The 27991-nt window shown below is 44.7% G+C and overlaps 2 protein-coding genes and 1 non-coding gene across 12 annotated transcripts in view; 2 read left to right on the top strand and 1 right to left on the bottom strand.

Annotated features, from left to right (window-relative positions):
- Positions 1-4: 4 nt before the first annotated feature.
- Positions 5-12214, bottom strand: PSMA3 (proteasome 20S subunit alpha 3). Its single transcript, XM_028731927.2, has 11 exons — positions 12056-12214; positions 8225-8307; positions 5635-5758; positions 5231-5332; positions 5016-5089; positions 3371-3446; positions 2698-2763; positions 2286-2332; positions 1464-1531; positions 879-943; positions 5-179 (listed from the first exon to the last, which is right to left on the bottom strand). Exons 1-11 carry the CDS (start codon positions 12074-12076, stop codon positions 135-137), a joined length of 771 nt encoding a protein of 256 aa, XP_028587760.2. The 5' UTR covers positions 12077-12214; the 3' UTR covers positions 5-134.
- Positions 12215-12459: 245 nt separating this feature from the next.
- On the top strand, positions 12460-12532 carry TRNAK-CUU (transfer RNA lysine (anticodon CUU)). The gene has a single exon. It is a non-coding gene; the product is annotated as a tRNA-Lys (tRNA).
- A 5387-nt stretch (positions 12533-17919) lies between these two features.
- The window catches only part of KTN1 (kinectin 1), a 105803-nt gene continuing 95731 nt past the window's right edge, over positions 17920-27991 (top strand). For 4 of the 10 annotated variants that reach the window (XM_077919318.1, XM_077919283.1, XM_077919167.1 and 1 more), the window contains exon 1: positions 17922-18201. The gene's annotated coding sequence lies outside the window, so the exon portion shown is untranslated. Of the gene's footprint in view, positions 18202-27991 lie in introns of all 10 variants that reach the window. The other 6 variants (XM_077919214.1, XM_077919245.1, XM_077919451.1 and 3 more) reach the window with 3 other exon arrangements.

The following is a 27991-nucleotide window of genomic DNA, read 5'->3' as shown; positions in this document are numbered from 1 at the left end:
AATATAAACAGTAATTGGAAAAATTTTTAGTGCAAGTTGGTCACTCAAAATAGTCTTCCAGCACATACATCATGGCAAATACATACACAGGCCTGTAGTACAGATTAAAACATTTGTTTTAAAGTAACAATGTGTTACATATTTTCATCATCTGATTCATCTTCTTCTTTCAGAGATTCCTGTAGAAATAAAAGAGAAAAGATCAGGTCCTACTGCTTCCGTGCTAACAGACAGCACCCCACATGTTATACATACACCAGGAATCTACCTGTGCTCACAATTTGTGGAATTAAATAGCTGACATTTTATACCTACTTTACATAAAAGCACACAAATTCTACAGCAGCCTGCATCATCAGTTCTCCACTTAAAGGTAACTGGTATTTTAAGTTACAGATAGGTAGCCGTGTTGGTCTGCCATAGTCAAAACAAAAAAAAATTCCTTCCAGTAGCACCTTAAAGACCAACTAAGTTAGTTCTTGGTATGAGCTTTCGTGTGCATGCACACTTCTTCAGATACATCTGAAGAAGTGTGCATGCACACGAAAGCTCATACCAAGAACTAACTTAGTTGGTCTTTAAGGTGCTACTGGAAGGAATTTTTTTTTTGTTTTGGTATTTTAAGATTTATGGACCAGATTATCTTTTGTAAACCAAAATTACTTAAGAGGAATTGGAAGATACGTTTTCCTCCCAGGTATGTAAGCAGAAGGTCCCCAGTTCAATCCCTGGCACATCCAGGCAGGGCTGGGACCATTCCCTGCCTGAAATCTGGACAGCTACTGCCAGCTGGAATAGACTACTGAGCAAGATGTACCAATGTATGATGTCTAATGCAGCTTCCTATCTACAACAGACAGTGAAGTTCCAGCACTTACCTTAGCGTATTTCTCTGCTTCTTCCTTAATGTCTTTTGGGACAATTTCATGTTTTCCCTTGGTTACTATGAATTAAAGAGGAAATTTTTATTTATTTTTTTTAGAATGCAAACCTATCTTCTGAGTTTGAAGCAAAGGCAACGTCATATACAAATGTGCCACAAACTCATTTTGTGGTACTGTTTTCTGAAAAACAGTATGGGCTATAGTCATACAGTAGACTCATTAAAACCAACAGACTTGAGTCACGGCTTCTGATTTCAATGGATCTACTCCTGAGCAGACTTGTATACAGCCATGGTATTTAGATTATGTACCCCCATACAAGGGCACATGTCCTCAATTTTAAGTCAAGGGTGGGGAACCAGAGACCCGAAAGATGTTGTTCGCCTCCAATCTCCCAACAACCCCTGCCAATAGTCAGGGATGATATGAGTTCGAGGCTGGCAGCATCTGGAGGGACACAGGTTCTTTGTTTTAGATACGCTGTTAACTAAGGAAAAATCACGGGAAGTTACAAAATTAACTATTTTCATAAAGCAGCAAACAGTAATGAAGGAAGAGAAGATTTGAACGATACATTACTTTCTCCAACCCAGCTGAGTTCAAGTTCAAAAGCTTTGTCTTTTACTTCATCATGGACTATGTAGATTCTAGAAAACATAAACACAAAAAAATTAGTTAGTTCCAAGTATCTATCAAGAAGTATAGTAGGAACCCACTTACAGCTTTGGGACGGGAGGAGCTCAATAGTAAACAGTTTTTACATACATTCAGAAGAGAGCATATACTCAGAAACATGCACGTCACAATTGCAGGACTCCTAAAAATCACATGAAAACTCTGGCTCCTCTGTTACTTACTGGAGATAAAATGCTTCTAAAAGGGTCCTCTTTTAGAATTATTTGACATGATTTAATTTATGTTAGTGTTTAAAGAAAGCTGTACACAATTGCTTCTTCATACCTCCCTTTGCACAAGCAGTAAAATAAGCCAGGATTCAGCACTTGAAACATAGCTTCCCATGGCTTGTAAACAAGTCAGGATTAGATGGGAGCTTTCAGCAAGGGAGGAGTGAAGCAATAAGCCAGGATTTTTGGTATAGCATTACACGTGAAACCGATCACCTATCAAAAGTTGAATCCACCCTCCAAATAGAAAGTTCACTCACACTTTCAACATCTAAATAATTAATCCCTTAGCTATGTAGACTTTCACACAAAAATATGAAATTATGAGTATGAAATGCATAGCCTTAAAGTAGTTTGAAATCGAATAGGGTCATAATATGGATGTAATCAGAAAGTCCATTTTGTCTTAACTGCTAGATCCCAGCCCATCATCCAAAGACAATTCAATGTAAGAACTGCCCAGTGAATCAACCCAAACCAACTGTAAGAAACTTACATTTTTGCAACTTCTTTAACAACATCACGGCAAGTCATATCTTTCATCTGTAGATATACAAATACAGTGAGCATTTTAATCACATACTATTGTGTTTACTGTGTTCTCAAATAAAGCTCACAAACCCAATGTTAAGTGTGAAATAAAGTCTATCTAGATTCTCAGGAAGCTCATTTCTGCACCAATCTAATTCCTGAAGAACCAAGATTATATCTACACACATCCTTGTTATTCACAAAGCTCTTGGAAGGTCAAGTTTGAACTGGTGACAGCAGTCCAGTATTTTACTGAGAAGGCAACACTTCTAGATACCTGGATTAATAAACCCAGAAAATTCCTGCCCTGTGGAAAAAATGTTTCAGAGACACCTGGGATGTTTGTTTAGAAGCTAAGTCACAAGGCAATGCCTTACCTGGAGCTTTTCAATCTCTGTCTTTGCAGCTTGTCTTGCTTTTCCAATGGCACATCCCCAATAACCCTGTAAATGCAACAGGAACAACTTTAAACCAAACAATATCTGTAATTATTGCAAACGTTTTACACAGTGTTGTAATGTCACAAACAAATGCATGCATGTGCCTTATCAAACAGCAGTGCAGTCCTAACCTTAATTCAGACGAAGTTCATACTGTGTCAGTCCCATTCCAGAGACCGGCACAAGTACAGTGGTACCTCTAGATACGAACGGGATCCGTTCCGGAGCCCCGTTCGCATCTAGAAGCAAACGTAACTAGTGACGGCACGTCTGCGCACGCGCACATCGCTTTTTGCTGCTTCTGCACATGACGTCATTTTGAGAGTCTGCGCATGCCGCGAAACCCAGAAGTAACGCACTCCGTTACTTCCGGGTTGCTGCGGAGCGCAGCTCAAACCCGCTCAACTCGAAGCGTTTTCAACCCGAGCTATGACTGTATACTGAACATCTGGTGACCTTCTGGACTAGGGATCAGTAAGCAGCCCAAGACCAACTGCCAGCTGCTCCCTGCTGCCCCAATCACTTTAAACTAAAGGACTTCAGTGGATGAGCAAGAGTCACACAACTGCCTATCTACTAACTGTTCCCCACCTATGAAGATTTAACTCACGTATGAAACGCCTGATGGGTCTATCATGTATAGCTGAGCACCTTCATCATCACCATCATAGGAACCCAACATGAAGCTGAAAATGTAAAAGGTTTTGTTGAAGAGGAACTGCCAGACAGAGAATAAATGACAAAAGGTCTGCAATCCTACAAACACTTAACAGGAAGTACCACTGAGCTCAATGAGGCCTACTTCCAAGTAAGCAATTTAGGAAAGTTTCACTGAAATCAGCTGCACAAGCCACAGCCCACGACTAACATAGAGACGTTTCTATTGGGATGGGAAACTTCTGTACTTGCCACCCTATTTTGTAATGTACCATTGGGTTCATATTTAACTATATAACTTGCCTACCATAGGCATCACCTTGCCAAATGGTAAATATAGTTCTGCCACACTTCTCTTCACTCAGATAACACTTACTGGAAAAGCTCTGTTCGTGGCGGAACAGCACAAATAAATATCTTCCCAAATTATTACATGTGGACTATGTCAAGTTGAGAATGGTTGCCTAAGAACGTGGGGTGTTCTTAAGGTATGTTTTGCTGACCCATGGGTACTTGTTAAGATTCCCAATATTTTTTTAGCTTCTAGCATACTCATAATTTTAATAGAAAGGTTAAGATGTCCAATATTTGTTATTCCAAATCAGAAATTATAAGGGCAACCCTTTTTATTATGCTGATTTAAATAAGGTATGCATATATTTCTAGGTCACATACTGAGGAGAGAATAGGATTTAACCTATTCTTACTAGTGAACTGTGGGTATATTGGGCTGGACTTGGATCCGGAATTGCATGAAGTGGAACTCTGCAAACTGGATGCTCCCTTGAGCAGAGGAAAGACAGGCATTTTCTGAAAATTCCTCTCACCATGCAGTCCCTCACTGCCTCCAAAAGTCTGCTCTGGAAGGTTGGCAAGCCCTCAAAAATAATGTGAGAGAAGAAACTGGGCAGAACTCATTTTTAAAGCCTTTTAAAAAACCCCACTCTTCAGCCAAGAGACTTTCAGAGATGCTTCAAAAGAGGAGCAGTTTCAGTTGGATCCAATACACACAAACAGAAAGAGTGGAACAGCAGGTCTGGATCCAAGCCATTGAATATTCTTAGTAATGCTGATAGGAAAGAATTTGGATAAAACACACCGCGACACATTTTGAATATAATCCAACAGAACCCAGAGGACGCACCTTTTTGAAAGCAGAAGTTAATTATTTCCCCTTGAGGAAGGACTCTGTCAAAACATGCCTGGCTAAACTCTCCATCTAGCACCAGGTTGTGTTTTTCCTGCCTCCCTCCTTGCCCCTCCCCTTTTGGCTGATGCCTTCCTTTTCTTTTTCACTCTTAAGCAGTCCTGGTGGATTTTTTAAGAGGTTGTGTGAAGGAAGCAATCCAGATTTCCAAGTTCAAGCAGCAAGAGTGCATTCCTTAGATCTGGAGATCTTGCCTTCTGAAACTTGCAAGAATCCAGCAGAGCATCTTCACTTGATTGTGCATTTAGCGCTCAGAGATAAAGGCTTTTAAATTGTGTTTTACAAATGTATTTTTCTCATATACAAACACACATTTAAAGTTATTATTTGGTCTGAACTCTGGTTGGCAAGTGTGTTGTGAATTGCAGTATAAATGAATAAACGCTCTTACCTGCAACCAAAAGGTCTGACAGCACTGTACAGAGTATAGGCGTGTACATACATAGCCACTCTGTCTGCAAGATGCTGTTGGGGAGGAGGGAAGAAAGAAGAATGGTAAGAGCACTGAAAATAATTTTAAATAAGTTTCCTGCAAAGCATCTAAAGCATGCTGTGCTTTTGATAAGTTGCATACGGATAGAAGCAAAAAGAAACAAAGCTCCTTACTTTCAATGGAATATTATAACCATAGTTGGATCTGAAGTTAGAAGCTTCTTCCCTTGCTATGTCAGCCAAAGAACGGGCATCAGCCAGGAGTCCTGCGACTGCCTGAAATAAACATCAGCCATCTTACAACAAAAATCAAAACAGAAATTTGAGTCAACATACCACACTCCCCGTGTATCTCTCTGGCATTAGCCTTTACAACAGACACATGATTGCCAGGCACATGTTTCCAAAACTGGTCAAACTAGCATTTCCACCCTTGCAAGTCGACGCCTCCAGCTTTCCTTCCTGGTTACAAGCTAAAAGTTACCAGTGGCTTATCCAAGAGGCCATTTGACAGGGGGATAAGCCTCAGCACGTGCTAAACGGCAATGAATGCTCTAAGATACTGAGGAACAACTCACCATTCCAACATGTCGATCGACATTAAAGAGGCGTTTATTGGATCCTTCTTCGTACAGTTTGGACAGAACTAATTTTTCGACTCCAAAGACTACACCATCTTTACACCGTATCCCAATTGCTGTACTGAAAAAAAAGTTACGATACAGTAATCAGTTAAAAGTATTTCTTGCTAGGACTTTTTGGTCGCATTTTCAATCAGAAGGTGCTCAAGGAAAAACAGGTTAACAGTTCTTTAAAAAGCATCAATAAAAACCAACCTAATTAATTTAAAAAAACAAACAACATGACTAAACTATAATAAATGGTATCTGCAACTGATGAAAACTAGGGCAGTTCAGGAAAGGGCTGCACACGACACTTATAAGAGAACCACAATGTGTATTATATGGCTTTGGAACTAAAATATTACGGTTTTAGTATTTATTCAAATTTTCATCTTTTTAGGACAGTACTGGATCAAGATAAAAAGCTACTACTATAAAATAGAGTCGAGAAAACATACACATGTACTGTGGGAGGAATTCAACATCAAGCTAAGGCAATTGTTCTGCTAGGTCACATGCGTTGACTTTCCAGTCAGAACACCCAACCCTCTCATTAACCCCCCTCACTGTTCTGGGGGTTCCAACAACTCCCACAGAGCTAATAGGGTGGTGGCAAAAGCAGAGGAAAGAGGGAAGTCCTGGTTAAACAAGTTGAAGTCCTGGAGCAGGGCTTCCACTGATGGGACACATTACTTGAATCCTATCCATTTTGACAGAACTTCAACTTAGGACTGTATAGCGTCTCCACCCCCATCATTCTGCCCGGACACTGAGATCCAGCGCCGAGGGCCTTCTGGCGGTTCCCTCACTGCGAGAAGTGAGGCTACAGGGAACCAGACAGAGGGCCTTCTCGGTAGTGGCGCCCGCCCTGTGGAACGCCCTCCCATTAGATGTCAAAGAGATAAATAATTACCTGATATTCAGAAGACATCTTAAGGCAGCCCTGTTCAGGGAAGTTTTTAATATGTAACGCTGTACTGTTTTTAACACTGATTGGGAGCCGCCCAGAGTGGCTGGGGAAACTCAGCCAGATGGGCGGGGTATAAATAATAAATTATTATTATTATTATTATTATTATTATTATTATTATTATTATTATTATTATTATTATTATTATAGCACTAACATTTTGAACCACCAATGCAGCATGTGTTAGCTTGCCTACTATGTGCAACCTCACTGCACTGTTTTAAAAAAGGTTCCTCCTTATGGCATGAAAATATGGCCTGAATGAAACAATACATTTCATAGACACTGATTTCCTAAGAAAATCATATGTGTATACACTGACTTCAGCAATATCCAAACTTTTTAAAGCTAAAGTTTTACACCACCATGCAACTTTTTAAAAAATCATCGAACCAAATGAATTTGATAGCTGTCAGCTGCAGTCCTAGACACACTTCCATGTGAGTAAGTATCTCTGAGGAAATATGCACAGACTGGGCTTTAGATGAAAGTAGGTTCGACTGAAATTAGTTTGACTAGCTGCTATCACATCATGTATCTGCCAAGGTGGAACAATGAAAAAGCAGCAATCCTGTTCCCACAGAGGTTCAGAGCAAAACATTGGTTGATTTTAATGAAAACAGAGGCTTCACACTGTGACTTACCTCTGAGTAAAAATGCATGATGGCAGGCTGTAAGGCTAAAACCCAACTTCACTTCCAAATGGGACTTACATGGGAGTAAGCAAGGTACAAGAATGATTTCACAGAATTCAAGAGGTCAGAACACATACAAATAAAAGCAGGTAAAGGTAGGTAAAGAACCACTGGGTGGTGTAGTCCAGTTAAAGGTGACTATGAGAGACACAGGTGGCACTGTGGTCAAAACCACTGAGCCTCTTGGGCAAATAAAAGGACCTGCAGTTCTGTGGAGAAACCCATGCTTTGCATGCAGAACCAGGTAGCAGCATGTAATAGAAAATATCTTTGTCTGACGCTATACAACCAGGAGTGGGGAAGTGTACATGGCTAGTGGGCTGGATCCTTCAGTACTGCACGCCCCGTAGATCAACTCTGACCTATCAATCACATGTCAGAGTAATGTCACGATGACAACTTCAGAGGCGCTCAGTGTAACTGCCAATCAGCTGCTGCAGCAAGCCCTTCTGAAGTTCATTTGTGGGTGCAGTTAAGGTTCAAAATGTGTTGCGAACAAAGCAGGGCTTGCACAAATAGCACTCATTTTCAGCCAATTACTGCCTTGGATCTGTGTTCTTACCTGCTTATACCCATCATACATGATAGCAGAGGGTCACCATTTGTGGACGATTGTCTCAGGGACCACATGCCAGGCCTAACTAGGCCTGTGAACTGGAAACTTCCCAACCCACTAAAGAGAATCTACTGCCAGTCAAAAGAGGCTATACTGGGGTATATTGTCTAGTGGTATGATGCAGTATAAAGCAACTTCATTTGTAAATTCTACTGTTTAGTCTCTGCAAAAGTGTTCTTTTTAACATTAAGTTGTATATCAGGGTTTTGGTCATTTTAAAAAGGGTTTTTTAAATAAATAATAAATAACAGGTCTTACTCTTACCTGCTATTCTCCACAGCTTTCATAGCATATTCTACTTGAAACACTCTGCCATCTGGAGAAAATGTAGATGCCGACAAGTCATACTGCAAAAGAGACACATACATTTGTAGCTTTTTTTCAAAGAACAGCAAGAGGCAGTGGAACTGGGATTCCTTAGTCAATTTCATTGCCTACCCCGCTGTATAAATAAGGTGTGTTGCTCTCCTACTATAAAAACAATCTCTAAATTTGCACATTTCTCAAACTATGAATATTTGTTTTATTTAATTTAAACAACATATGTTTGTTGTTAAGCGGTTAACTGCAATAGATAGAATACAAAATAAAAATCAGTTAAAACTATGTATTTTATGATTTACACATGAAACAAATGCAATAATGGAAGAAATCATTCTGCCCAATAATTGAAAATCTGGGGGCAATGGCCTATAGAAAGCCAACTTCTAATTCCAAGCATATTTACTGAGCACTGAGTCCCACACAGTTCAAAATTAAGGTTGCAGCCTTAGAGAACTAAGCTTCTATGTAGCTAACAATTGCTGGGTCTGACCATCAGTTTAACATTTGTAGGCTCTCTTATAAGGAAAGAGAAAGAAAAAGATGTTTGAAATATATGCATACTGAACCAAATAAATATTCATGTTTGACATAAAAATAGAATGTATGTTTTGTGTAATTAATTTTTTGTTGTAACTCTCACATAAATAAATAAGAGCAAGCAATAATTATTAAGTGCACATACCATGCAATATTTTCTGAAATTGCAAAGCTATATATATATATATGAGAATATGAACATACACTTAGAAATGGCACAATATAGGATTCAAGCAATTCATTACATACTTTTTATATTTAGGAAATATCTGAAAATGCCAATTCAAAAAAAATGATTTAAGTTGTGTCTTCTCGAGTCAACAGCTACCTCTCCTGGCCAACCAAGAACTGCAGTGACTTTCTTCCATTTCAACTTTTCATCTTAAAATACCATTTCACACATTATACAATGGAAAATCCAGGTCATTGTTTCAGGTGTTGGGTGTGGATGTTAATTAATATATTTTTTCTTAAGTTCATAGGCCTTTGGCTGGCCCAGCCTAAAAGCTAATGTAAAAGCTTCTCAGAAAGGATTGCAGTGCTAAACATTGAAGTTTGCAGCAGTAGACAAAGCCTGTTCTAATGAAAGCTTGCTTAAAGTTTGAGAAAGTGGCAGAGTTTGCACATCACACCATGACATAGATTGGTCCTCATGACTTTATAGCTCAATGGGGTGGGGAGGCCAAACAAATCTTAGTGCCAGAGCGCACCTTCCCACTGCAGCAGTACATATTTATCTACTTGCACAGGTATGCTTTCAAACTGCTAGGTTGGCATGAGCTGGGGCAGAGCGAAGGAGCTCACTAAGAAGCTCAATGGTTTAGACCACAGCGCCACCCACTCCCTCCAAACAACCCATGTGTAGACCACCCCACAGTTTGATACATTTCCACCCACTTCAAGAAAGCCAGATCCTTCATGATCATTTAACGTTATATAAAATACAAAAATATACTTAACAGGTTAGCCATCTACTTTCCTGTTTCTTAAAACAATTCCAGGTAAGGGTTGTGTTAGCACTGATCAGCAGCAAAGACAACCCTTGATTTTGGCCAGGATAGACTGCAGTCCAGGACCCTTGAATAGGAAATCTTCTAACGTGACCAATCCCAGGTGTTATAGTTGTTAGTGTCATTTGCAACCTGCACTTTCTGCAGGGATCAGTTGTACCGTATTTTTCGCTCTATAGGACGCACTTTTCCCCCTTCAAAAATGAAGGGGAAATGTGTGTGCGTCCTATGGAGCGAAGACGCCATAGCCCTGCAACCCTCTCCCGGCTGGAGAGGTGACGCGCGCCTATGGCAGGAGCCTCCATAGGCACGCGTCACCTCTCCAGCCGGGAGAGCGCGCGCGGGGCTAAAGAAGCCCCCCGCGACCCTCTCCCAGGTGACGCGTGCCTATGGCAGGAGCCTCCATAGGCGCGCGTCACCTCTCCAGCCGGGAGAGCGCGCGCGGGGCTAAAGAAGCCCCCCGCGACCCTCTCCCAGGTGATGCGTGCCTATGGCAGGAGCCTCCATAGGCGCGCGTCACCTCTTCAGCCGGGAGAGCGCACGCGGGGCTAAAGAAGCCATAGCCCCGCAACCCTCTCCCAGCTGGAGAAGTGACGCATGACTATGGCAGCAGCCTCTCTGCTGCGCCTTTCCGCTGCTCCCTGACCTGCTCTTTGGGGCTGGTGGTGGGCTTCCCCCCGCCAGCCCCAAAGAGCAGGTCGAAAGGAACCTGAAGCCTGGAGAGCGAGAGGGGTCGGTGCGCACCGACCCCTCTCGCTCTCCAGGCTTCCAAGGTAGCCGCCTGAATGCACCTTAAACGCACCTTGTTTTAGAGCGGGAAAACAAGAGGGGGAAAATTCTCCCACTCTCTGCGCAGCACCTCCTGCCGCTTCACTGAAGGGGCGCTGGGCAGAGAGCGGAAGAATTTTTTCCCCTTGTTCTCCCCCCTCTAAAAAAAGGTGCGTCCTTTGGTGCGAAAAATACGGTACTTTGAGGTGCCCAATCGGAACTTAAAAGGCACCCTGCTTGCCAGGCAACAATCAAAACAGCACTTTAAGGCTCCTGGTTGATGTCAGATAGGCCCCTTTCCTGTTGAACTTCCCAAATTCCTTAAAAATAAATAAATCCAGGAAAGTTTTAACTGACTTTTGATTTTTATGCTCATCGAGAGGTTTTTTGGCACACCGTTTAGAGACATTTGTGATTAAGCGGTTTAAAAATTGATGATAATAGTAACTTTAATTACTCCACACAAGGTCTTGTGCATACAAGTTTGATTATATTTCTGCGCCTCTTTCCGAAGACATGAATCCCAAAGCGGCTTACAAACAAGCAACAACAACATAACAAAACATCACAAGAACAGCATAAATCATAAATCAACGAAACATCAATGAAACAATTACAATCTATAAAACACTTAGCAAAGCAGTAACTAAGAAATAGGCGAAGCATCTCAATTATAGCGTTAAGCCCTATTATATAAAGATTTGTAATCCATAAAACGATATGACATTTTGTATGGAGCAGGCTGGCGTTTGGTGGGGGGGGGATGGACTTAGCGGGCCAAAATTAGACCCCTGCCAGGGGAACACTGGCCAACAGACCAGAGAGTCTCCCTGCTGCTAATTTAAAGCATGGGTAGGTAAACTAAGGCCCGGGGGCTGGATGCAGCCCAATTGCCCTCTCAACCCGGCTTGCGGATGGTCCAAGAATCAGTGTGTTTCTACTTGAGTAGAATGTGTCCTTTTATTTAAAATGTATCTCTGGGTTATTTGTGGGGCCTGCCTGGTGCTTTACATGAGAATGATGTGTCCTTTTATTTAAAATGCATCTCTGGGTTATTTGTGGGGCATAGGAATTCATTCTTTTTCTGCGGGACAGTGGACCGACCCCCTGCTGAAAAGGTTTTCTGACCCTTGATTTAAAGGATGCACATCTTTTAATCACGTTCCATGTCTCCCCTCTTCTCCCAGCTTCTCCCCAAAAGGCCTTTTGCTTTCGGTTTCCCCAAAGTGACTCAGCAGCAGTAGCACAGTCCTCCCCCCCCCACTCCACCCCGCGCGTGTCTGTGACGTCACACGCCTCTCCTCGCAGACCCCCTTCCGCGACAGAGTCCACTGAGGGGAAAGAAGGCCGCCCTTTCTTCCTGCCTCGCCCGCATTCCGAGCCCCTCAGGGGCTTCGCCCAGAGACAGCGCTCCCCCGCCGCCTGCTGCTTCCCTTTCCCCTCAGGGGCCACTCACCCCGGTGCCGATGGAACTCATGGCGGCGGAGAGCCCAAAGCCGAAACAACCGTTCCCTCCGCCTCCTCACCAGCCGGCCTGCTTGCGTTTCCCCTTCGCCTCCCCAGACCCCCTCAGGCAGCCACCCGCTCGCGCTTCTCACCCACCGCTCAACAACGCGCCCGCCCATTGGACGGGCACTCCGCGCTCCTGGCCAATGGCCTTTCACGCTGCTGTTTTGCGGCCGGAGGGCGGAGCCACGAACGCCTTGCGTGCGCGCTCGTGGAGAGACCGCCGAGTCACTGCAGGAAAGGGCGGAGCGCGCGCGCGCGCACGCTCGTCAGAGACGGGGGAGAAACAGATGGGAGCACGCACGCGTAGCTCAAGTACACCAACAACCCTTCTGGGAAGCAGTTTTACGTAGTGCCCGGCTAGCTCAGTCGGTAGAGCATGGGACTCTTAATCCCAGGGTCGTGGGTTCGAGCCCCACGTTGGGCGCAGTTGTTTTTTCCCCTTTTGCGGTGACTTGTTAGTTTATCTACAAAAAAATGCATGCAAAATAAAACCCCTTGAGCAAAACGAATCGTTTCTTCTCTCAAGAGTTAAAAGAAGAGTCAAACTGTTGGAATCATGCAAGCGCGCGCACACACACAGAGTACTCCCTGGGGACGGCATCTGTTAGTTTCTACAGCTCGGATTCATCCATCCAAGGATGTGCTGTAAATGCACTCGGCTCATTATAACCCGAAACTGATTGCAGAGCACCTTAATCAGTTCACGAGTTATTTCTGCACTATTTTTCAGTTTCGCCTAAAGAATGAGGGAAAGCATGCTTTGTTTTTAAATGACAGGCATTGCAATAGGTGTCCCCCCAAGAAAGCTGTTCTTGCCACTGAGAATCTCTCTGATTTTGTAACTGGCTGACTGACCGAACCCAAAGGGTGCTCATCAATGGTTCCTCTTCATCCTGGAGAAGAGTGACTAGTGGGGTGCCACAGGGTTCTGTCTTGGGCCCGGTCTTATTCAACATCTTTATCAACGACTTGGATGATGGACTCAAGGGCATCCTGATCAAATTTGCAGATGAGACCAAACTGGGAGGGGTGGCTAACACCCCAGAGGACAGGATCTTGTGCCTCCAGCTGTTTTTGAACTACAACTCCCATCATCCCTGACTAGCAAGACCAGTGGCAAGGGATGATGGGAATTGTAGTCCAAAAACAGCTGGAGGCACAAGGTTGGGAAACACTGGATTAGAGAACTGGGCCAAAACAAACAAGATGAACTTTAACAGGGAGAAATGTAAAGTATTGCACTTGGGTAAAAAAAATGAGAGGCACAAATACAAGATGGGTGACACCTGGCTTGAGAGCAGTGAAAAGGATCTAGGAGTCTTGGTTGACCACAAACTTGACATGAGCCAACAGTGTGACGCGGCAGCTAAAAAAGCCAATGCAGTTCTGGGCTGCATCAATAGGAGTATAGCATCTAGATCAAGGGAATTAATAGTGCCACTGTATTCTGCTCTGGTCAGACCTCACCTGGAGTACTGTGTCCAATTCTGGGCACCACAGTTCAAGAAGGACACTGACAAACTGGAATGTGTCCAGAGGAGGGCAACCAAAATGGTCAAAGGCCTGGAAACGATGCCTTATGAGGAACGGCTAAGGGAGCTGGGCATGTTTAGCCTGGAGAAGAGGAGGTTAAGGGGTGATATGATAGCCATGTTCAAATATATAAAAGGATGTCATATAGAGGAGGGAGAAAGGTTGTTTTCTGCTGCTCCAGAGAAGCGGACACGGAGCAATGGATCCAAACTACAAGAAAGAAGATTCCACCTAAACATTAGGAAGAACTTGCTGACAGTAAGAGCTGTTCGACAGTGGAATTTGCTGCCAAGGAGTGTGGTGGAGTCTCCTTCTTTGGAGGTCTTTAAGCAGAGGCTTGACAACCATATGTCAGGAGTGCTCTGATGGTGTTTCCTGCTTGGCAGGGGGTTGGACTCGATGGCCCTTGTGGTCTATTCCAACTCTATGATTCTATGATAAAACAGAACTTGACGACTATTCCTACTCCCAGGTAAACCTACATAGGATTGCCACCTTAAAAGAGAAGCACATGGGGTGAAAGAGATTAAGTAAAATATGTTTTGAATCGATAACGATTTGAATTTATAGGAATTCATAGGGAGAGAAGGGAAAAGTAACATATATACATATATACTTCATGCACACCAAACATATATACTTCATGCACACCAAACTGTGTTATAAAGGATGGGTACTGTTCTTCAATATACCTCATTATTTGTATAATCAATGCAACCACACCAAATAGCATAAATGCTGTGTTTCTTCTAGCCCAGGCTTCCTCAACCTCGGCCCTCCAGATGTTTTGAGACTACAATTCTCATCATCCCTGACCACTGGTCCTGCTAGCTAGGGATCATGGGAGTTGTAGGCCAAAAACACCAGGAGGGCCAAGTTTGAGGAAGCCTGTTTTAGCCTCTTGCTACTTTTATTTTTTGTGTCAGTTTCCCCAATAATGCAGTTTGCCAAATTCACAGGGTGAAAAAGGTTCCCCACCCTGGTTTAAAATATTTTTGTGGCTGTTTTCCATAGCTCAGAGCATATTATGAATATGAAATTAATGCAATACCCATTGAAACACAGACAAAAATAAAACTAACAAAAACCAAAGCTACAAAACCACAGAACTAATGATCCATGGAGTGATCTAGTGCCCAGCCTGCCACTCTAAAAAGCCGGTCAAAGCCATAAAGCAAAATATGCCTGGCAGCCCTTTAGAAAGGCAAGTAAGCAAATGGAACTGTATTAATTCCTGCCTGTTGCAAATTCACTTGGCTGGATGAAGAGAAGCAGAGCTGGGAATATTTAAAGTGTGACTCCAGCACATGGGAAGGATGAGCTTGAGGCTTCCCATCAATCCCACACCACGGATGCTTCCTTTCTGCTCCTCCCTGTGGGAACTTTGCACATTCCAGTGGAAGAAAGGTAGAGTTACATTACATCATGGATTGTGATTTCCCAACACACAAACACAGAGACAAAATCTCATTCTTCCTGCAGATGCCAAGTTTCTCTGTACAGTGCATTGACAGAAGAGGGAGCTCTTTTCCTTTGAAAGTGGTCCAAACAAAGCAGAAATGTGTCTTCAGGGTTAAGGACCCATTGAAAGTGATGAAACAGGAGTGGACAGATAGGCAGAAGCAGCACATTCTTCTCACAGGGACTGGTGAGTAAACCAAAGGAGCAGCCTTTGGACATGTGCTTTCTTATTAATCATCCAACAAAAAGTGTGACCACTGCAGTGGGAAAATGCAATAGTCATCTATTACACCCAAAACATGCTGTGATGAGCTCCGTATACCTGGAAAACTGGGGAGAACCAGGTTCAAATTTCCCTCTCAACCGCAAAGCTCACTGGGTAACCTTGGGCCATTCATTTTTTCTCGGCCTAACCTACCTCACAGGATTCTTGTGAAGATAAAATGTGGAGAAAAGGACCACCGTGAACCACTGGTCCTGAGACCCTTGCAGGAAAGCCAGGATAGAAAGGTGTTAACTATACATTTTCACTCATTTGACCTACATTATTTTCATAGATTTGTAGAGTTGGAAGAGGTGACAAGGGCCATCTACTCCAACCCACTGCAATGCATGAATCATACCTGACAGGTGGCCATCCAATCTCTGCTTAAAAACCTCCAAGAAAGGAGAGTCTACAACCTCATGAGGGAGTCTGTTCCACTGTCAAATAGCTCTTATTGTCAGAAAGTTTCCCCATGTTTAGTTGGAATCTCCTTTCTTGTAACTTGAAGCCATTGGTTCGTGTCCTACCCTATTGAGGTAGATGACAGAACTTTATAAAACCATGTGTGGTATGGAGAAAGTGGATAAGAAAGTTTTTCTTCCTACTTCATATGTTAGAGCTCAGAGTCATCCATCCTGGGAGTGACGGGGTGGGGGTTATTGTTTTTGTTGGATACTACATTGTGTATTTTTGTGTTTTTATATTTTAAACTGCCCTGCGAACTTTGGATAACAGGCAATATAGAAATTAAATAAATCAATATCCGATGGAGCTGAAGGGTGGGAGGGTCAGGACGGACAAAAAGGAAATAAATTATCTGACAAGGGTACAGTTAAAACTATGGCATTTGCAGCCACAAGGATAAAGTTATCAGAATCAGCATGACTCTGAATACCAGTAGCTTCCCAGAGGCAACTACAGCAGTTGCCCGCTGTGGGAACAGGGTGCTGGACCAGGTAGGCATTTGGTCTGATCCATCAGTGCTCTCATGTTCTTACCATTGTACGTAATTCATTTATCAATCTTAAAGCATACTGGTGTGTAGAGTGTGAGAGTGTGTGTGTGTGTGTGTGTGTGTGTGTGTGTGTGTGCTTTTAAGAATTATGTTTCTTTCATTCAATTTTCATTACTGTTTGCCAGCTGCCTCAAACCTCTTTGGAGAAATAGGTTAGGATAGAATTTTTATATTTAAAAAATTGTGGGGTGGGAGGGGGTAGCTGTTGTACACAGAATCATAGAACTGTAGAGTTGGAATGGACCCCAAGAGTCATCTAGTCCAACCCTCTGCAATGCAGGAATCTTTGGCCCAACAACTTTGAGATTAAGGCTCTCATGCTCTCATGCCTGAACCATCTCTTGGCCCCACATCACTGGAACCGATTGTACTGGGAAACATGGCATTTGAGGAGGCGACACGAAAGTGTTCTATCTATTCTCTGGACCACATCAACGAGGCCAAGTGGAGGAGGGGAGGGTCTTGTCATCTGGGCAGCCCAGGACCTCCATATGCACTGCCCAGGGTTGCACCCTGGGGAGGCCACTCTGCAGTTTGACTTTATCCCCAGAGATGCAACCCATTGTCTCTCAGGGACAGATGGACGCCAACAATAAAGGCACAGCAGCCACATGTGCTAGTCACCTCTTAGTATCATCAAATTGTAGAGTTGGAAGGGATCCCAAGGGTCATCTAGTATGGCGCTGATAACACCAAGGTTGCAGGTTCGATTCCCCTGTATGGGACAATGGCATATTCCTGCATTGCAGGGGGCTGGACTAGATGGCCCTCAGGACCCCTTCCAACTCTACAGTTCTATGACAGGTGGCCAATCCAACCTCCAGTCATAGGACGCTGCCTTATCCTGAGACAGATTCAAGGCACAGATGAGGCCACCGTCTCAGGCGGCAGGTTCCACAGGGGCAGCAGATCCCCGATGCGGATCTCTATTCCCCTCGCTCACCCCTTCTTCCCTGGTGGGAAGGCGGGGCACCATTTTGTGGCTCGCGGGAGGGGGGGCGGTTGGCCAAATCATCTGGCCCGTGTACCTCAGTGCTGCCTACACGGACGGGCAGCAGAATCTCACCAGGGCTCCAGCCACCCAGCAACGGAAGATGCACGTGGGAACCAGCCCCGGGCGGCCCGACCCCATCCACGGAGGCTGGATCCAGCAGAAAGAGGCGGGCAGCTGGGGTGGGTGGGTGGGGGAGGCGGCGCGCTCTGCACGTCCTCAGAGGCACTCTTTCCCTCACGCGCGGCGCTGCGAAACAGGCGCCCCTGAGGATGTGCAGAGCGCCGTGAAGACAACCCGAAACCATGAGGGACTACGGGGGTCAAAGTGCCGCCTCCATCCACCTCCCCGAGAAACTCGGGCGAGGCTGGATCCAGAGAAAAGAGGCGGTGGCGAGGCGGGCAGCTTGGGGGAGGGAGGGAGGCGGCGCGCTCTGCACGTCCTCAGAGGCACTCTTTCCCTTACGCTGCGAGACAGATGCCCCTGAGGATGTGCAGAGCGCCGTGAGGGCAGCCCGAATCCATGAGGGACTACGGGGGCCAAAGTGCCGCCGCCGCCGCCGCCCCTTTAACGGGCGGGGAGGCGGTGGGCGTCTGCCTGCTTGGATGAAAGGCCGGGCCGACGCCGCGGACGTGCCGGTGCCGCCTCTCCCTCCCTCTCCGCCCCGAAGGCCCGTCGCCGTGTGAGGAGGAGCCGTCGCCGCCTGCTCACGGCTGCCGCCGCCGCCGCTCCGCCTCCTCCTCCTGCTGCCGCCGCCGCTGCCCTTCCTCCTTCCCTCGCTTCCCCTTTGCTGACAAGCCGCCGGCCGGGCTCCGTCTTCCCCCTCAGGTACGTCGCGCTCCGGCTTCTTCCTCCTCCTCGTCGTTCTCCTCCTCCTCCTCCTCCGCCGCCTCTCCTCTCCCTCGGCCCGCGAGACCGGCGCCTTAGTCAGCAGCCGGGCCCGCCCGGGTGCCTCGGCCTCGGCCCGCTAGGCCGGCGGGCCCTGCGGGGCTCCGTGAGAGGAAAGAGCGGCGGGTTGGCGGGGTCTCCCGGCCGCGCGGATCAGGGGTCGCCTCGTGGAAGGGGGCCCCCCACTCCTGTGCAGGCCTCGCGGGGTTATTTGGGGGAGCCCATAAGGGCGGAGAGGGGGAGACGGGCGGCACTCTCGGGCGTCTGCTGCCGCTCAGGAACAAGGAATGGGGGGCTGGGGGGTGAAGGAGAGGGGGAAACCCCCAAAATAATTAAGTGGGAAGTAGTTTCCTCCAGAGTCGGGGAATCCTGTTCTCAGACTGTCTCCCCCCTTTTTTAATAGGAGAAATATGCCCCCCACCCACAAATGCACCCCCAGAAGACCCCACGCTTCTGGTTAGGAAATCCTGCGGAGATGTAAGGAAGGGTTGCTTCCCTTTTTCTAACCTGTGTTGAAGGAATATAGGGAATCCCCCCCCCCCTTTTAATTTTTTGGCCTTTTTAGTCTGCATAAAAAAACCCCCTGACAATCCAAGCTGGGGCACACCTGGGCTTGAGCTCTCACACCTGGGAGTGTGTCCTGTTGAGCTCAGTGGGACTTGCTTCTGAGTAGGCATTGCTTTGCGCTGGGAGCGGGACAAGAAACCTCTTGCACGCTGGCAGGGAAACGCCAGCCTGTCTGTGGGTGTAGCTGAAGGTGTGTCCCTTCCAGGAAATGTCTCTCCTCCAGCCCCATGATAAGAAATCTGGGGTGCTAAACCTGTGGTCCCCAAGGGTATGCATTAATGTGCTGGATCTTCTCACTGCTACCCTGCTACCCCTCCGTTCATAAAACCTAGGGGTCCCCAACTGTGCCTTCAAATCCCTGCTGAGAAAATAGTTTGGGGTGGGGTCTTCTGTTTCATAGAAGGAAGGGTGCTAAAGTTGTAAGAAGGCCTTCTGTTGGCCAACAGTGGGAGGCTGGGGCTAATTCAAAACTAAAGGATATGCTCTTACCTATGGAGCTGTGTGTTCTAAAATTTATATTTTATTTCATTGATGTCCTGCTTTTCTCCCAAGGAGCTCAAGGTAGAAAACATAGCTGTCCACACACCCCATTTTATCCTCACAACACTCTGCTTAGACTGAGCGCTTTCGAGCTGCCCAGGGTCACCCAGCCAGCCTCCTGATTTGAACCCTGATCTCCGGTCATCGTCCAATACTCTTAACCATCGCTGCACACCAAAGTTCATTTCATCTAAAAGATTCTTTAGGGATAGACTTCCTAGGAATGACCGGGTGAAGGAGATGGCAGTCTTTGGAAGAAAGTCCCGTGGGAATATGGAGGGTGAATTCTGAGTGACGTGGTGTAATTAATGAGAATCTGATTAGAGTGCAATATCTTGGGGAGATGTGTAGTATTTATGAGGAGGGATAGGCTGAGGTGTGGACTCCTAATTTTTGGAGAGCTCAAGGGAATGGAATTCATGCCTCGCAAGGGGAAGATGATCCAATGCTTGGGGCTCTATGCTCCCAGTGCTATGGTTTTTTCGTTGGTCCTGAATGCATTTCTGGTTCACTCCTGGAGTGTTGGAATTTCTCCAGGAGTTCATTGCAGGTTCGTCTAATTATCAGTGCTCCCTCGTGACATTCTCATTGTGGACTTGAAGGATCTTGATGATAGAGTGAGATGTAGACTTTGCATCCAAGGCTCGAAGCAGACTTTTCTCTGCCTTGCTTTAACTTATTTACATTTGGATCAAGTTCTCAGAGTGCTGGTTTAAGTTTAAGAAATGAAATGTCAGCGTTCAAAAGGAAAATCGGCTGCGGATTTTGCCCTTCACAGGAAATAAGAACTTCTATGTTGGTGGGCCCACTTTGGAAAATAGTTCTCATTGTGCCTGTGCTGTTCAAATATGGTTTCTGGAAGATGAAGGAAATGTTCTTGTGCTATACCTAAGGTAGACTTTAGGTGGTTTCTTAGGTATGTTGGCTCAAGCCTTGGTGTGAATTCTTCTTGGAAGGCTGTTCATCTGTGCTTGGCTGAACATGGGTGGGGGAAACAAAGACTTGGTTCAGGCAGGCTAATGCCTAGCAGTACAGGAACGAACTGGCACAAGCCTTGCGCTTGCATTCCCTATTCTCCCCTTTCTCCATGATAAAAAACGTCCACTTCAGAGCTAATCACAGTTTCTCATGATGTCAGAGCACAAGGAACTGTGTTCAGATCCAGAACAGAAACTTTCTATTGGCTCTTGTGTGATAGGGAAAGGAAGGGAGGGGACGTGCACATAGCTTTGTCTAAACCGGGCTGTCAGTCTTCCTCTAAATTCGTAACGCTTTAGAGTTTTTCTAGCGATGACTTGGCTGAAATTTACTTCCAGTTAATGCCATAGTTGACCAAGTGAATTGTGAAAGCACATTGCCACCAATTAAAACATTTGAGGGAGGAGAGGCATTCAAGCAAGTGAACTAAATGAAATAGTTCGTCTAATAAAAGAAATGTAACTGCTGAAACAGATCAATTTCGTTACTTATTCTAAGACATTTCTTTCCTCCCCCCACCCCATTTTACTTTATTGCAAGCATTTAGTACTGCACTGCAATGTGTAAGTGAGGCCAGTCCTTCAATTGCAGTGAAAAGTGAACATCGTTTTGCTCTTTATAAATTCAGGAGCAGTACTTGAAAAGCTTATGTTGGAGAAAGTAGAGGTGTACTACGGTAATAGGTTCTAGGCATGAGTATTTCTATAAGGGTACCCCTCTTCACTCTTGCATGACAGCTGCATGAGTCTGCTTTATACAGTATGCATCATGGCTTAATCATCAGGTTTAGCTTGATAAAACAGTTTCCGTAATAGATTCTCTGGGTTCCCTTTACTGCTTGCTGGGAAAGTTGTAGGGACTTGGCATCTTGCATTTCTTCAAAAGATGCGGCGTACTTTGCTTCAGATGTCACTGACTTTAAGGAAGCAGTAGCTGTTAATAGAGCAGCAAATGAAGTCTTAACCCTCCAGTCCTAAATATACTTCTCTTGGACCCTGTCCCATTGATTTCAGTGAACTTCCAAATATGTATGTGCTTAGACTACAGCCTAAAACCAATGGATCGTGTAGTTCTGATCCCCTTGCATGTTAAAATTACAACAGTCATCTTCATCTTAAAGTAATGGAAAAGGTGAATATGAAGTTAAGGGATTTGTGTGGAAACTGCGGGTAGCTCTAATTACTACTCGGCCTACAGCCTCCCTTTCAGGCTATGATAAAGTCTCAGGGATATGATTCTGAAGCTCTCCCCCCCCCCCCCCCGGTGTATATGTGGGCAAATGTGTGAAGAAATGAGCAATGAGCTTTCATTGCTTTGCTTTTCTGTTCACCAACCTTGGATTGTTTTTTATTTTTATTATGTATTTTGTGTTTCTATAGTGTGATTTTATCCTGTGAACTGCTCTGAGACCTGCGGGTATAGGGCTGTATACAAATTTATTAATAATAATAATAACCTTGCAATTCAAACTCCAGTACAGGCTTCCTCAACCTCGGCACTCCAGATGTTTTTGGCCAACAACTCCCATGATCCCTAGCCAGCAGGACCAGTGGTCAGGGATGGTGGGAACTGTAGTCTGAAAACATCTGGAGGGCCGAGGTTGAGGAAGCCTGCTCTAGTAGTTTACTTCTTGCCTGTGTGTGCTATAATAATAATTAAATGGTCCTTAAATTTATGGACTTTAAAAATGAGCTGTTAGGATTTCTAAGGTGATGTCCTAGTAATAATGGAATTCTCCCCCTAACCTGTTAGATGTGGAGTCCAAGCTTATGCACTCACTACATGAGTTCTGCTGAATCAGGCCAAGGGCCCTTGTAGTCCAGCATCCTGGTTTTCACAGTGGCCAACAAGATGCCTGTGGGAAACTTGTGAGTCCTGAGCGCAACATCTCCCGACTCCTGCTATTTCCAGCAACTGGTATTCATTCAGAAGCAGCATACTGCCTGCAACCGTGGAGGTAGAACATAGTCTATCAATGGCTACTAACTATGATGGCTATCATCCATTGATTAGTCTAACCTGCTTTTAAAGCTATCCAGGTGAATGGCCATCAGTGCCTTTTATGGGAGTGAATTATATAGTTCAGCTATTTGCTATGTGAAGAAGCAGATTCTTTTGAGTCCTCCAACATTCATGCCCACCAGATGTCTACAGGTTCAAGTGTTTATGGGAGCAAACCTCACTCTTAAGTGTGTAAAGGTAAAGGGACCCCTGACCATTAGGTCCAGTTGTGACCGACTCTGGAGTTGCGGCGCTCATTTTGCTTTATTGGCCGAGGGAGCCGGCGTACAGCTTCTGGGTCATGTGGCCAGCATGACTAAGCCGCTTCTGGCAAACCAGAGCAGCGCACGGAAACGCCGTTTACCTTCCCGCCGGAGCGGTACCTATTTATCTACTTGCACTTTGATGTGCTTTCGAACTGCTAGGTTGGCAGGAGCTGGGACTGAGCAACGGGAGCTCACCCCGTCACGGGGATTCGAACCGCGACCTTCTGATTGGCAAACCCAGAGGCTCAGTGGTTGAACCCACAGCACCACCCACGTCCCTTCTTAAGTGTGTACAGGAGTGCAATTTTTAGTTTGTATTGTGGAGCTAAATCATTGTATGAGTAGAACGTGTTCTGCTTGTGCAGCAGGCTCTCCCCCTTCTGCCCAAATCTGCTCTGGCGGATTGGGGGAATCTGCAGAACAAATTGAGAGAGTATGTGGGGGCAGGAAAAGGGTAGAGCTTTCTGTTGCACAAGGAGAAATCTTTGTGTTGACAGAACATTCCCCTTAGCTCTGTGTTGAATACATCCTGAAGTATTGTAAAAGCCAGATAAAATCCCCACCTACAAAAAAAGTTGAGATTCCTGTCTCTTTTAAAATGTAATCAAGGATAAGACCTAAAATGTGAAGGTGTTCTTGAGGAATCAGATGAATATGCCAGATACTGTAAACAGGCTACAGAACTGGTGACACTGGAAACAATTTTGGCATGGTAACCTTTTAATCTAACTAGCTGATCCTTTTTCTATACGCAGGATTTTCTCAACGTAAGGTGTTTAGCAGCGGGTGGCTCAGAGGAAGACTCTTACAAGGGCCAGGAGTAGATGCTTAAAGCAGTGAAAATATTGGTAACGCTTCTTGTCCTATGCAGATTTAGTTGGGATCAAGAGGCTTGGGAATGCCTGACGTTGCGAAGGAACAGGCTGCCAGCAGTACTTAACTGAAAATCAAGCTGAAGATTGGTTATTTAAAGGAATAAAGTGAAGCACTCAGAATAGCATATACATAAATAGTGCCTACAGGACGAGTATGTTGAAGTATGGCACTAACTCCTAGTAATGGGATAATACTTGGTTTGATTGCAATATATTGCCGTCTAAAGAATGTGTATTTTAATGGGATTATTGGTTAGTAAGAGTTGGTAAGAACAGGAAGCAGGATTGTGTGAACTGTTTAACAGTGAAATCAATTACTAGATGGGGATTTACACACACACACACACACACACACACACACACACACACACACTGCTAAATATAATTTAAATTTCTTGGTCCTTCAGCTTCTTGTAAGCTGTTGCACCTACAACACATTGGAAAGGGCACTGTTTAAATATAAGATAACATGCTTGCTTGTTGTAAATGCTGTCATTCAAGCTGTGCAGGACGCAAGTGGCTTTTTGTTTTGTTTTTCCATTTGCTGTGTGCTCCAGTTGAACTGCAAGAGCAGCTTACTGGAGGTCAATCAGTCAGTCTGTGACTAATATGGTTCTTGTAGGCTACACCAGCTAGCTTCCTAAACCAAGTTACTGGAAAGCCAGTGCAATCAGAAAATGGCTCCTCCTCCTCTATCGGGTTTGGCAGCTTGGTGATCCACTAAGCGTAACACAGGGATTGTCAAGCAGCTGTGAAGGGTGCAGAATGTAGCCAGTAGGCTGCATCTGACGTGACAGATCAGAAGTAGTGTATACCTGACCAATATATGGGAGTGATAATGAAAACTTTATAGGGTTGTCATCAAGATAAATAAGTGGGAAATGTTGCTGCTAGCTCTGAGCCTTAAGGAGAAGGTAGAATGCCAATTTAAATAACCTTAATAACTGTGAAGAAAGACAGTAGTAACTCCGTTCTATAAAAACATGAGCCACCGTGGCCCTTCCCTCTGTTAAGTGGTGCAGCAAATAGCATGCCTTTGGTCATGAATTATTTCTATTGAAGACTGCAAACAAAAGAGTTTAGCATGCAGGCTGCAATCGTGAACCCACTTACCTAAGAGTAAGCCCCACTGAATCTGTGTTGCAGCCATAATTGTTCCAAATTGTTTCAGTAGAGGAAAAGAAAGCACAACTTTCCTCTTTTAAAACCTTTGCTGCTTCCTTTGGAAGGAATTATAAAAGCATAAGAAGTTTGTTCGGATCAAGGTTGGCTCTGTTTTGGGGTTCTCAACTAGAATCTCTCAATTCTCTGTGTGGCTGTTAAGCTTGTAGTCTTCCCAGAGGCATCTTACTGGCTACTGGGAGAACAGGATGCTGGACTAGACATATTCCAGCATTCTGAGTCCTTGGGCAACCAGCTGGAATGATCAGGAAACAGCTGCACCTCGGAGTGCCAGGGCCCATAGAAGGCCTGTTGATTTGTTTATAGCATTTTTACCTTGCTCTTTGGTCAAAAAGGCTCCCCCAGCAACTTACAAGAACAGCAGTCAGACGGTCCCTGCATTCAGGTTTAACAGTCTGAACAGACTGTAATGTTTGGATGCTGTGCTCTGTCTCCATGGTTAAAGGCAGTACGTATGCATCCAAACACCAAATACTGGAAATTCTAGGAGGGCAGAGTCCAGTTGTGCCCAGGTCCTGCTCACAGGTTGGCATCTGGTTGGCCACTGTTCCCTCAGGTGGCACAAGGAGACAGTGCACCTGGCTGTTAAAACAGGAGGTTGGTGGTTTGAGGCCACCCAGGGATGACTGTGGGCAGGAGCATTGCTGGGGGTTGGACTAGATGACCCTCGGGATCCCTTCCAGCTCTTAAAATTCCATGATTCTATGTGAGCAGGGTGCTGGGCTAGAGGAGCCATTGAATGGATCCAGTAGGCTCTTCTTACGCTATGCTCTTACCTTCATAATTAAAATATTCCCCCCTTTTCTGCATAAAAGCTGGGGAAACTGGTTTTTGGAGGCGATAGCAAATCTACATTTATGTAAATGTGTGTAAACGGTATCGCTGTTCTCGCAGTAAACACTTCGGGTTCTCAATTAGTCTCTTAAGATGTTTTAATAGCATTTGCGGAACTTCCTTAATGCTTGTCTGTTAATAATTCTACTTCATGAGTCTGAAGGCCGAAGCCTTGGAGAGCTCTTGCTTCAAAGATCACAACGCTCAGGCTTCTTTAAGAGTGCATCTGGTATTCTCTCTTCCTCTTCAGAGAGTAATATTGGGAGCTGTGCCACGTTTCATACCATGTAAAAGGAAGAGCTAGACTTGCTCCAGCTTGCAGAGGGCGGCGTGATTATGCAGCTATAGCTGTGTAGCAGCTCTCTCCTCTGCCCCCTTTACACTCTTCCTGTGCTCCACCTTTTTCTACTCCGGAGATTAGATTATTGTAGGTCAAAGTACTTCTAGTCGCTGTTTGAACCAGATTACAGTATGGGCGCTGGGAAAACTGAGCAGTTTGTGTTGGGGAACTTTAGTAAAAGCAGTAAAGTTTTCGTTCCTCCCTTCGGGCAAAATGACATGGGGAGAGGGTGGGGAAGCTTTTCTGTGCCTGGGGTAGTAGATAAGGGGTTGCTGAAGCGTCTTCCCCATGGAAGTCATAAACACATCACAGTGAAGATAATGAAATTGTGGTTTTGGTTCTGGAAAGATTTTTAAAAGTCCCCTTGCTGTGAACAGATTGAAGTCCTACTGCTCACTGCTGTTTCACGAAGTGGAACTAACTCATTCCCCCCCCCCCTTTGCCCTCTTTCACGTATGCTCAGATTTAGACAAAATGCTTCAAATTCCTAAGAGTCAAAAGCAAATATTTAGGGCTTGGCTTGTAGAACGTTGAAAGAGAGACCCAATTAAATATTAGAATGCCAGCCCAACATTTTTAGAAGCCTAGGGAACCAGGCACCCAGGGTTTTTGACACCGTGTTACTCTGACATGCATATTTGACAGCCCTTTGAAAGTTAAATTAATCACTTTCTTGCAAGTAACATACGATAATTTGCTCTTAAATAACATTCCAGGTGGGTGGTATTCAGTGTGAGTTTAACCTACTGAAATTAATGAAAGTGACTAAGTTAGGTCCATTAATTTCAGTGAGCCTGCTCTGAGGAAAACTTAGTTGAGTACCACCCAGTGTTGTTAAATAATTTGATGGAATAGCACTGAAGTTTCGTAGCTGTCAGTTGATGGTACTTTAGAACCCACCGAAAGGTCACGCAGCGCCTTGAAAGCACATGGTGTTTACAGGGTAACATGAGCAAAAGCCAGGCCCCTGCCCTGAAGAGCTTACAATCTAAATATATACTGTGGTGCGCTGAGAGGTGGGGAAAGAGATGCAAGGATAAAAAGGGATGATTGTAAGCAAATGCAATTATGCATCTTTAGAGTTTGTTACTGTTGGGGATTATGATTAACGGGATGAGCCAAAGTACTCAGTGTTTAGGATCTGCTTTTTCCTGTTCAGGTTTTAATAAACCTTAGGAGTTGTTTTGATATGTGTTTTGATATCAAGTGATGTTACGAACAGTATGTTTTCCTGTTGAAACTGCAGGCGGTCTGTGGAAGTCTTTAAACCAGATTAAACCAGTGTCTGTCTTTCCCTGCCCCAGTTTTCATGAAGTTGGAAGTAGTCTCTGCACTCCTTTATATAAAAAGCTGACTAGGAAACGTTTGCATTCCTTCTTTTTTAAAGTATTTCTTTCTCCGTTGTGCTGGGTGATTGCTCAACATTTGAAACGTGGAACTGTGTGCCACAGTCCACGTGAAAAAAGTTTGTGTAACACTCGGTGCCCATCTCTGTCCCATTATGAGTTTGTTTTGCAAGAGCTGAAAGTAAACACTTCAGCACACAATTCATAATTGCTCTGCTGCAACTAGCTGGACTTAATGAGTACTGTAGCTTAATTAGATTATATTTGAATGAATACATAAATTCTTCAAAATGAGCTTGAAGAGATATTAGTACATCAAATAAAGATGGAGAGATTTCAAATTTGCCTCGGTGGAAGCCTTCAATGAAAACCATTGTGGGGCAGCGACTATCCTAGGCCTTCATGACTTGTGGTATTGGGCTTTATGCAATCCAACAGCCATACAGGACCACCTCCAGGCTTTAAGGAGGCTCTGGTGCCCTTTCACGGACCTCTCTGGTGGAGCTGTAGACAGATGCCTACGTGAAGCCCATAAGCGGAAAATGAGAGCAGCATCACTCTCCTTCCCATGAAAACCCCAGTAATTGGTGTTCAGAGGCACACCATCTCTGATACTGGAAGCAGACTACTTGATTAATGGCCATTGATAGACTTACCCTTCATGAATTTGTCTAATTCCCATTTAAAAGCTGTCCAAGTTTATGACCATCACTGCATCATGTGGTAGCATAATAAATGTGGTAGCATTTACCTACGCACTGTGCAAAGAAGTCCTTTCTTTTGGCTGTCCTGATTCCTGAA

The sequence above is a fragment of the Podarcis muralis genome, chromosome 1 (genome assembly GCF_964188315.1).
Source record: "Podarcis muralis chromosome 1, rPodMur119.hap1.1, whole genome shotgun sequence".
Taxonomy (NCBI): Eukaryota; Metazoa; Chordata; class Lepidosauria; order Squamata; family Lacertidae; genus Podarcis; species Podarcis muralis.
Note: the sequence above shows the minus strand (reverse complement) of the source record. Positions and strands in the feature narration are given on the sequence as shown.

Coding starts and splice junctions, on each gene's coding strand:
- PSMA3 (XM_028731927.2), bottom strand. CDS start 12,076: ATGAGTTCCATCGGCACCGGG. Junction 5,090..5,230: donor GTTATAATATTCCATTGAAA/GTAAGGAGCTTT, acceptor CCTCCCCAACAG/CATCTTGCAGACAGAGTGGC. Junction 944..1,463: donor ACTCAGCTGGGTTGGAGAAA/GTAATGTATCGT, acceptor TTTAATTCATAG/TAACCAAGGGAAAACATGAA.